At 30.6% G+C, this 10898-nt stretch overlaps 2 protein-coding genes across 5 annotated transcripts in view; one reads left to right on the top strand and one right to left on the bottom strand.

The window, feature by feature from the left end:
• The window catches only part of LOC105152397 (uncharacterized), a 160686-nt gene that overhangs the window by 77884 nt on the left and 71904 nt on the right, over positions 1-10898 (bottom strand). The gene's annotated exons all lie outside the window — the stretch shown is intronic.
• The window catches only part of LOC105152399 (calcium/calmodulin-dependent protein kinase kinase 2), a 70591-nt gene that overhangs the window by 20420 nt on the left and 39273 nt on the right, over positions 1-10898 (top strand). For all 4 annotated transcript variants that reach the window (XM_087405960.1, XM_087405959.1, XM_011066664.2 and 1 more), the window contains exon 3: positions 4418-4487. In XM_087405960.1, coding sequence (XP_087262086.1) covers positions 4418-4487 — 70 coding nt within the window. The remainder of the gene's footprint in view (positions 1-4417; positions 4488-10898) is intronic.

The raw sequence follows: 10898 nt of genomic DNA on the forward strand, positions 1-10898 counted from the left end.
CAATGCAGACAGTAATAAAGTTCTCTCAACATATGTGGTGCGTCAACTATAGAAACAATCTATTACACATATATACTTTATTCGATAAAATGAAGCATCCGTCAGTATTCTTTAAAATAAAACAATATATAGTGTAACATTTAAAGCTAGAGAAAGTAAGTTATAGAAAGAGTTATAAAATTTTATAATTTACAAAGTTTCATAATTTTTTTTGCTTTTTATTCATGGCAAGTGATAAAAATAATTTCGATGTAAAATAATACAAAATATATGATACAATATGATTTGTATTAACATCACGAAATATTGTAAAAATATTATTTTTCATTTGTGAATCTTTCCGTTTATTTAGTTTATTATGTGATATTATTATTTGATTAAATTTAATTTTATTTAGTCTGTAATAATTCAATTATTATAATTTTACTGATTGAAAGAGCATTCATATAGTGATAAATTCATATAGTGAAATGAAATTCATGTAGCAATTGCATTGATATAGTAAATGGGAAGAGCGTTGCAGAAAATTTCGTTAGCACATATATATATGCTGTGTATTGCATCAATGAATCAAAATTACATGAGCTCTACCTACTAGCAATTAATTATCGCCCAATTATACAATTTATAATTCCAAATGGACGAGAATCAGAGAATTAAAATGTTTGTAAAATGATGCAGTTACATCAAGATCTCATTTCTGGAAAGACGCCATTATTCTTATCTCATATTTTTATATATGAAAAACATATATATAATCATGTAATTTTATATACATTACTGTACGCAATAATAATATTCTAATAAAGATATATGGACATTTTTTTTAACTCAAATAATATAAAGCATTTTTATGATTATTCTTAGAGAGAGAGAGAGAGAGAGAGAGAGAGAGAGAGAGAGAGAGAGAGAGAGAGAGTCTGAAAATTTAGTTTAAATTTAAAAAGATTTAAATTGTAACTGTTTCGCAAATAAGCATTTCAATTTTTTGTCAGATTCATATGTAAATGTTGAAATTAACATAACGTGATACATTTCGATGAATTCATACAGATTGTTGAAAAAAATAAAGGTTTTTTTAATTGCATTTATAGAGTGTGTAAAATATCTGTAATAATGTGCGCAAATTTAGAGAAAATGCAAGCTGTGATGCGAGAAAAAAATTACTGAATACGAAACTGCTAGTAGTCCGCAAATTCATTCAAGCTGTCGCGTCGCCACTTCAATAAAAAAAGAGAATTTCCGTATTCAAGTTTATCGTAGTGATAAAATTTCAATGTCAATCTTGCAATTATGCGTGTTATTCTCGCGCTATCAACATTAAATGCAGCTCAACCAATGTATTTCGATAATTATAAAATGCTTTACATTTTCGATTTTATTTTTCTATTTCTATTCAAGAAAGAATTGAAAATTGGCATTTTTTTTTAAGAAAGCTTATTTGTATCTCAAAGAAAGAATATAATGCGTTTAACATTCACGTTATAAAAGTTTATTGGAAAAATAGTGGCAGCGTAAAAACTATAGCGAGGTTATCTAACATTAAAAAATGAATGATCGTTCAACGTGCGCCACAGGGCAATTGCAGAAAGTTGCTCTATTTGTAAAAGGCAGAAGTTTGCTGTTATCAAATGCACGTGCCACGTGCGCATTTTAATCGCTTGTGTAATACATCATGAATTAATGTAATTAATATCATATGCAATACATAATTTATATGAAGTAATGAAAAGGATATTTGTAGTAAATTCAACGTCAACTTCCACTCATTAATCAATGGTCATCACAAACATATGAGAAAGTCGTATGTTTATAAATTCTATTTTAATTAAATATTTAACAAATATATATGTTCTCTCTCATGCAATATATTAAACTACGAATTTAACGACGCAGTACTTTTTAATCGTAACGCACACGTGCGGATCGATACAAACAGTGGATGTAAAAAATGTTTTTTAAAACGATAATTTTAAAAAACGCATGCATTCTATTTTAAAAGTAATAAAAACTTTAAAAATAGGAAAATTATTTAAATATTTTAATAACGTATCTCTAGCGTTTGAGAGAGGAATTACGGCATTGCAAGGATTAAATCGTTCGGTTGCATACTCGATTACGCCTGCATAATCGATATCACTTCATGACTTTGTAAAAGCAGAACTTTATAATTAGCAAATGTCGCTCGTGTAACAGGATGAACCTTTAATATCCGTTACAGCATGGTATTCTTAGAGCTGCGATTAAACTTGCCGTGCTTACTTTCTTCTATGATTCTTTCAATATTACGCCTACTCATTTGCTCATAAAGAACCTTGCAAGTCACAAGATTGTTTATTTCACAAGCGGCTGGAAATATCACAGTCAATTCTAGAAATATTATATTTATATTTTGTAAACAATATAAAAAGGTAAATCTGTCATTAATGCGCATTGAAAACTATATTGAGAAAAATGTAGACTCTTAAAAATTCTACTATATGAATTTTTAGAGTAACTTTACTAGTCACGTACACGGGATAAATAATTTCTCGTTTTATAACACAGTACGAAATATAATTTCAAAATTTATTTTTTAACTCGAAGATAAATTCATTGACAGAAAAAATTTTGAAAATGCTAGAAATGAGTCTGTTTTACGAGAGTATTATTCAGAATTATAATCTCGTGAAAGAGAGAGAGAGAGAGAGAGAGAGAGAGAGAGAGAGAAAGTACACTCAGCAATCAAATGATCTTCATATCATCGAGATGAAGCCATAAATCGGATATACAAAATGATAAACTCAACAACTAACAATAAACTCAATTTCATCGGTATCATCCGTTTCATATATTATATTAGTTTTCCGAGAAATGAACTATAATTGAAACGTTAAGAGAGCGATAAATTGATAAATCATATTAAAAAACTTTTTTTAATTAAATTTTTTTTATATTTAATATAATTGTGAAGTTAATCGCTGATAAAATTTACATCTAATACTAATAAAATAAATAAGTTCATTTCTCTAACTTATTGGATTTATAAAAGTGTATGCGCTTCAAAATTATCGAAACCTCGTGATACATATAAAATGAGAAAGCAATGTATAAAATGGAACGCAATTGTGCTCAATGTCCGGAAGAGGAGTTGAATTATAGAAGCGTGGAAATGTGCCCATCTCGTGAAATTGAACCGCATAATTTCATTGTTACGGACGGAGGAAAGACGCGAATCCGCACGAGATACTCACACTAGCCTATATAATTCTCTCGATACACACAAATCCTTCTCGTCACGAATTATCTCTATCGCGAATGCGATATATGATAGATATTCCCCTTTTTCACGTAGATATTCACTATTTTTTGATAGTTGGAAATCAATTGATTCTGTCAAAAAAAAAAAAAAAGAAAAAATTGCGAGAGTTAAAGTTCATTTAAAACTGTAATCTATTTCAGTAAAACTGCTCCGAATTGAATAATAATTAGAAAAGATTTTCACAAGAGAAAAATGCAGAGAAAAAAGTAAACGACTATTTAATATATTTTCAATATTATTATATACAAATATTACTATAATTTCTTACACATTTGAGAAATTTCTATAAATTTAATATGTTTCACGTGTTTCAAATCATCCACTCAAATTTACATGTTAATTCAACACAAGATGAATATGTTAGAAGGTAACACAAATATTATTTAAGAAAATAAACACAGAAAGGTAATACTGACAGTTTTGTAAATAAACGTAGAGGTATATTTTTCAAAAAGTGAATAATTAGAATTAGACTCTTGAGATATTAAACAAATAATAAATAAAGCAAAAAACGCAATTAAGAGCCTTAATACGCGGTAATTGATGCGATTATCTTATAAACATATATTTCATTGGCATATCTTACATAACTATAAAAACTGAATGTTTCGGCTCAATTCGAGCTATCCTCAACCGTTTCAAGTATATATTTTTCAAATTAACACATTTTATTCATGCAGCTTAGATTTCACGTTCTAAAAACATATTATTTTTATGTTATTTGTTCACTTATTCATAAATTACGTTTTCATTTTAACATTAAAAAATGTTGAACATTAATTTAACATAAATTATTTAAATAACATAATCCATTCACCCAATGGCGCTACAACCCAAGTCGAGTTCTGGCTTCCACAAATAACATAATCATATTATGTTTAATTAACACTCGAATATGTTTAAAAATTCAACGTAAAAGTTTAATAAGGACTTGAGTGGGCCGTTTCCAACAGAAATATGAAATGTTTTTTAGCGTATAATTTTGATATTATTTAATAATATTTAATGTTGAATGTGCAATATTAACTGGTTTATTTCTTTATATAAATGTTTGATATTTTGCGCAATAACTTTATACATTATCGTGTTAACTCAAATACATTTTTAATATTCCAGCTTGTAACGTATGGAGCGACGTGGGTAGTCCGCGAAAGTATCGGCCACCACGAATCGGCGACATTCCGCGGTAAGTAACTTCAAATTGCTTCTTTTACAAAAATAAAACTTGAAAAATTTCAATCAAAACTTTCTAACCTCAAGAAAATACTAACATTACATAACTGTAACTTTATAGTTTACTTAGCTATCTCGAATGATGATCGCGACATGAAAAAGTTTTATATATATCCATTTACGTCATGTTATATTCTTATATTTAGAACAGCTGTAATATCTCGAACTCTTTATGTATGTATTTTTGCAACGTTTATCGTTGATAATATCGCTCATCGACTCACTTAATAGCTAACTGAAAAAAGTGCCTCGGTTTCGAGGACGGGATAATATACGATGACGATGCACCCGCTTATGCAAACGTGCGATATAAATGCAGATGTATTTGAGCGAGCATATGTCTACAGACGCATGCATAATACGATGGATGAAGTACGCGTTGTATTGTGACAGTAGAAGAGATGAACCATAGTGGAAGTATAAGTATATTACTTCCACTATGAGATGAACTATGTAGTTTTCGCTTTTGTGAAATGACGACGCATGTCCCGGGAAATAGACGAATACGTCTTCAGATGGTCCTTCAGAAACAGATGCATGTATATGCACATTTGGACAATTTCAGTTTCAATTAATACCTCGATCAATGTTCTGGTTATAATACATATATATTAATCTGCACCTGGCCCAGTTTCGTATAAATGTAATCATCTAACTTGCTTCTGCAAATTACAAAGACTTTTAGATCATCCTCCATATACTAAATTAAATTATCAAATCATTATCAAATCATTTATCATAAATCAAGAACAAGACCCAGACAAATGGAGTACCAAAGCAACAAGACATGATTGATCGTTTCATCGATATTCTATTATACATTTTTACAAACATGGAATATTGCATTTTTGGCAATAAACCGTCCATTGATTAATTCCGACCTTCGACACCATCGTCCTGCATTTGCTTGAGGAAAGGGGCGAAAAAGGAAGTTCAAGGAGGATGACCTAAACTGCCATAATGCATCCCGGCATGCGAATAGATATTTTTAACCACATAACCGAAGCCGATCGATATGTACCAAGGCGGCAGAGATTTGTGTCTAAATAATTGCACTTTTGCCCTCGCTAACATTAAAGGTAGAAATTACGTTGAGTTATTTAACGTCGCCTCTACGTTGAAGATATTTGTTTCCTTTCGTCAGAGAAGTCTTTTAGGTCACTAGCCGCCTTACAATCAATCTGAGAAGAAATTTATCCGAAAATTTGCTATTATCTATGTATAATGCCACCGATTCGTGAAAGCATTGTTTTTCCCTTAATAAATAATAGCTCCGTTACGAACTGAATAACGATCCCGTCGATAAACATTCATTTGCTGAAGTAATGTTCTCGACAAACATCGCTTGCGGTACGGAACACTTCGCAATATATAGAAGCGACGGGAAGGAAAAATAAGCACTAGGAAATCGCAAGAGCGGGCAACGCGAGATATTTTAAACTCCAGCCAAGCATCGATCGATGACCAGACCATTACTGCTTAAATTATTGAATCTTGCGGGACTAACCGATACGAGATACGAACGCCGCTACGCGAGAGCAAATGCAGCAAACATCATAGTGATCTAGTCAACTCTTTCTATAAAGGTCATTTCATTTCTCCCGTTTTATTGTTTTCTTTATTTATTTATTTTTTTTTTTTTCTATTGTTTGCCACTCTCAGGTCGCCGGAGTTACATTTATCTCACCGCGACACGAAGCGACGACAATGCACTGCGCAATATATACTCGCCCGCGTATTCCTGCGGCGACGTAGCTTCGGAATCGCACGCGACGTTCCAAATGCCGCCTGCATTGTCCGAGATAGGATGATCGCGAGAGTAACGCGGTTACGAACAACTGTGTCAACGGGATTTCGATAGACGAGTTTCGTAATATATGTATCGCATCATGTATCAACCGGTTGACGTAAACTGTTGATATATTGCATGCGTCATATCCGCATATTATTCTTAAATTAAAGTGTTAAAGATTGGCCAACCTTGAATAAAATGTAAGCTTCGTCGATTTTCACGAATTTTCAGTCGGTAAAATTATAAACGACAAAATTAATAATAAAGTTGTATTATATTCATATACACCGTATATTTGTAATCTTATTCAAGCTTAAACGTATTAAACTCGAGCTTAACATCCTTGAAAGGATGCTCAAATTTCTACAGGGAAATTGGAGCGCGAGCTGTATCAATTGCGAGAAACAAATGTCATGAATAAATACGAGAGATGTTCCTCTTCTAGAATACTAACCGCGATATTTTAGTACCAGAAATACGACATCTCATTTTCGAGAATCGTATATAATATGTCAACGTGTCTAAAGTTATGTTCTCAGTTCTCATCTTAATAACAATTTTCTTTGAAGCTACCAAAATGTTTCTAAAATTTTCGCATAAAAGAGTAATATTTTCCCGTATGTCGACAAATGTAAATTTTGACAATTTTGAAAAAGACTTATGATATGAAGAATTTCTTTACATACTCATGTATAGAATAATATTATAATGTATCATGTTACACTTTTCTTATTTAAAATTTCTTATTGGCAAAATTATGATATAAATTATGTATAGAATGCATTGTAAAAATTTGAAAGATTGTTATTAATAGATGAAGTATTCACTATATTTAATTTATCTCATAATCTCTCAGAAGGGGGAGAACTCTTACATTAAAATGAATAACATTTCACGTTCCATTCTGTGCATGTATGTGAACAAATATTTTGTATGAAGGCAATGTTGGATGTCATTCAGTGACGGTCCATGTTATAATATACTTTTATTTTCCTACAAAAATTCGATTCTCGAGAAGAACAATTTTGTCATCAGTGACAATTTGACAATTTGATAAAAGGCGAGACAGTTACGAAAGAAATTTGAGAAAAATGATAGAAGATACGTGAGGCATAGAAAGAGGACAAAAAATGTGCGAGGTTGAACCGCGTGCGCGAAAAATCGTCAGTTCTTGCGCTTCGTTGAGTTTGCACTCGCAGAACTTTCGGTTCGCTGGAGCGCATCAAAGCCGAGCTTTTCATCTACGGGTGGATCAACCTGCATCTGACGCGCACTTCTGCAATGAGCACCGCCGAGTTTTCATCGCTATTTCTCAAACGAGATAAAACGATACCAAAAATAAAACCGCACTGTTGCTTCTAATATCCGGAAATCTCACACTCTTTTTTTACAATATGTTCATTTTTGTAAAAATTATAAACAATGGAATTAATTAGATATGCCAGATTCAAGTGTTATTCTCCTAGTGTGACATCGAAAGGCTAATTTTTGTTAATGAATGTGTATACTGCCTATTCTAGTTTCCTCTCAATTTACGCATAAATCATACATATATTATCAGCAATTTTACAAATTACGATTTTATCATATCTTAAAAGTTTTTCTTTTAAGAAAGCATCCGTTGAAATTTTTTGCATTCTATTCACATCGCAATAATAAATCGATCAACGCATCAGAGACAAACGAATTTTTGAGAAGATACTTAATCGGAAATATGTGAAGATACTATGATAAAGCATCGTTTGATGCATCAGTGTACAATCAACTGGTGTGATATACATGAAATATATTCGAAAACTTTGTATGTTCTTCAAAGAGCGCTGTCCCTTCAATAGAAATTGATCGAGTCGGTATCCGATTTCCTCTATAGTCGTGGTATACAATTACGAGAGCTCTTTACGTATACAAGAGTTTTGAAAGGTGAGAATTATGAGGATATGAAGGTATTGATAAAAATGCGGGAGAAGCAATAAAAGTATATAAGCTGTTTCTTGATTAACATTTACGTAAGCAAAGATTTTCTTTTGAAAAAAATCTTAAGTCAGAATAAATAGTTTTAGCTGAAAGGTTTTTTTTATGTGAAGTAATTTTGAAGAATTCTTATCTTCAAAATATATACTTATCAAAAATACACTTTATCAAAAATTGTACTGAAAATTAAAGATGCTTCAGAGATATTTGTGTATCTACACTGTTAAAAATTGCATGAAATTTAATATACTTTTAAGCTATTTAAGCACAATTTAAATTTACTTAATTTCATGACATTACATTAAATTTAATATATTTATAACTGAAAAGTATTCGTGTATATACGAAATTTAATGTATTTTTCATAAATTTAATGTACACGTTCATTACATTTAAGTAATTACAGTAACTTAATGTTTAGTTAAATCATTCATTACTTTTAATTTTGTTCATAATTACGAGCTTCATTTACATGTAAATAAAGCTCGTGATTACAGTGTATCAAAAATACCGTCAAAAATTGAATATTTCTAGATAACATAAATATTTCTTTCAATTATAAATATTAGATAAAAATTTTTCTTAAGATAAAAATAGGTACACTTGAAAGCTTGAGAGCTAAAGTCACAACTCAATTTAATACATGTTAAAAGATCACAAAAGATCGTGCGACTGCGTCATCGTAAAGTCAATGAAATTCGAGCCAGAAAGCGGCTTCAATGGTTATGACTTGAAATTATGACAGTCTCTTCTTATATAATATAATGTCTTTCGTCAAGTAGTTCTCCTCGTCTTTTGCCTTATTTAAGTTTTCCTGCAGGCAATGCACGCTTTCATTACAGAAGCCACAGCTTGTCAGAATATCAAGAGATTAAATTCTAGAATACCAGACTTGTGTCACTCTCTTTCTTTATCTCTCATTGTATCGCCACTTGTTTGACATACCGATGTAAATTCTACGAATTTGGAACTGCATTAAAAATTAAAAAATACTATCGTTACATCTCGTTTTTGCTATCTTCACAAAATAAATATTAAAACTAGACGAATAAATGGTAAAAAAATTAATCAATATACAGGACAGATTTTAATTTCAATAAGTCATATTATAATACGATGATTATTTTGGTACTTTTTTATGAAACTGAATAGATAAAAGGTCAACATGAGACCCTGCGAGATACCATCTCATTTTGAATACCACAAGTGTATGTATAATATGATGCGTTTTTATCTTTCGCGGAAAATATCACTTTTGCACCGTAATAGAGAGTCCAATTTAAAAGAAATTTACCGGAATATGAAAATTCGATTTCATGGACTAGATGGATCGCGAATGAATTATTTCGTTTGAGCCTTTAGAAGTTGATTAAAAACTGATCGCTTCTCTCTCTCTCTCTCTCTCTCTCTTGTCTCTCTTTAGATATTAATATTTCTTTTACAGCTTACAGTATCGTTATCAATAATTAACTACTGGCAGTCATTTAAGAGAAAGAACAAAAAAAAACATATCATTATATTGAATTATAATAAATTGGGATCTGTATTCATTTTATTATATAGGTAAGAGCTATAATTATTATGAAAAGTTTATTTTCATAAAATTATCGCCTTTACGTGAGTTTCGTTATATTAATTAATTTTATCCTGTAACACTAAATTAAATTAATTTCAGTTCTCATATTACATTCCCAATTATTGCATGAAACTGCGGAACTTTTGTCGCGAGAATTATATATATTCTCAAATTATCTTAGTTTAGAGGTTTTGAACTTTACCAGTATATTGCGCAATATACTGTCACACTCAAATACGCACAAAGCAAATTATTTTCGGAATTTGTCGTAAAGAGCATTTCATTGAAGGATAATTTCAAACTTATAAAATAGTTAAATTTCTTTTTTTGTATGTAAAACGTTCTTCGCAAAGTTTGCATAATAAAATCTCAGAAATACTACATTGTTTATCGAAATCAGAAATTCGCTCGAAAATTCAACTGCAAATTGGATTGGATAACCTTCTCCGAAACTTTTCGAATTGCAACGAAGTGTGCAAGAAGTAAACTGATAATGAAACTTCATACATTAGAGCTACGAAAATCCTTTAAACCTTTCTTCCCTAAAACTCAGAATAGAGCTAAACAACCGAGAAGATATTAGGCGGTAACGTAAGACTGACTATGCACAAGTTGTTAATCACGGAAATGTAAAAGGAAGTTTGTGGCGCCGACGCTAATAATTATCACACAGGAAGTACGATGCGGCATAGTTACTCAGAAACATATAGTATGTTTTATTAAACGTAGGTATATAAATGGCTATATCGACAATCATTTTTATACACGGTATAAAATGAGCCGTTCTCTGCAGTTTTGTGAAAAAAAATTCTCATCAAAATTATTAAATATTAGTAATCTCTCTTCTAAATGACGTCTTGTTTTAAGAAATTTATGCTTATATCTCATACATTAATAAAACATGTAATTTTTTATATTTGTAGTATGTAATTATGCAAATGGCAAATTATATAATATAATGACATTAATGTACGATTATTTATTCAAGATTTCATCTCGATTATCTGTTTGAAATACTTGTTTAA

Source organism: Acromyrmex echinatior, chromosome 4 (genome assembly GCF_024713525.1).
Source record: "Acromyrmex echinatior isolate Ae372 chromosome 4, ASM2471352v2, whole genome shotgun sequence".
In the NCBI taxonomy this organism is placed as follows: domain Eukaryota; kingdom Metazoa; phylum Arthropoda; class Insecta; order Hymenoptera; family Formicidae; genus Acromyrmex; species Acromyrmex echinatior.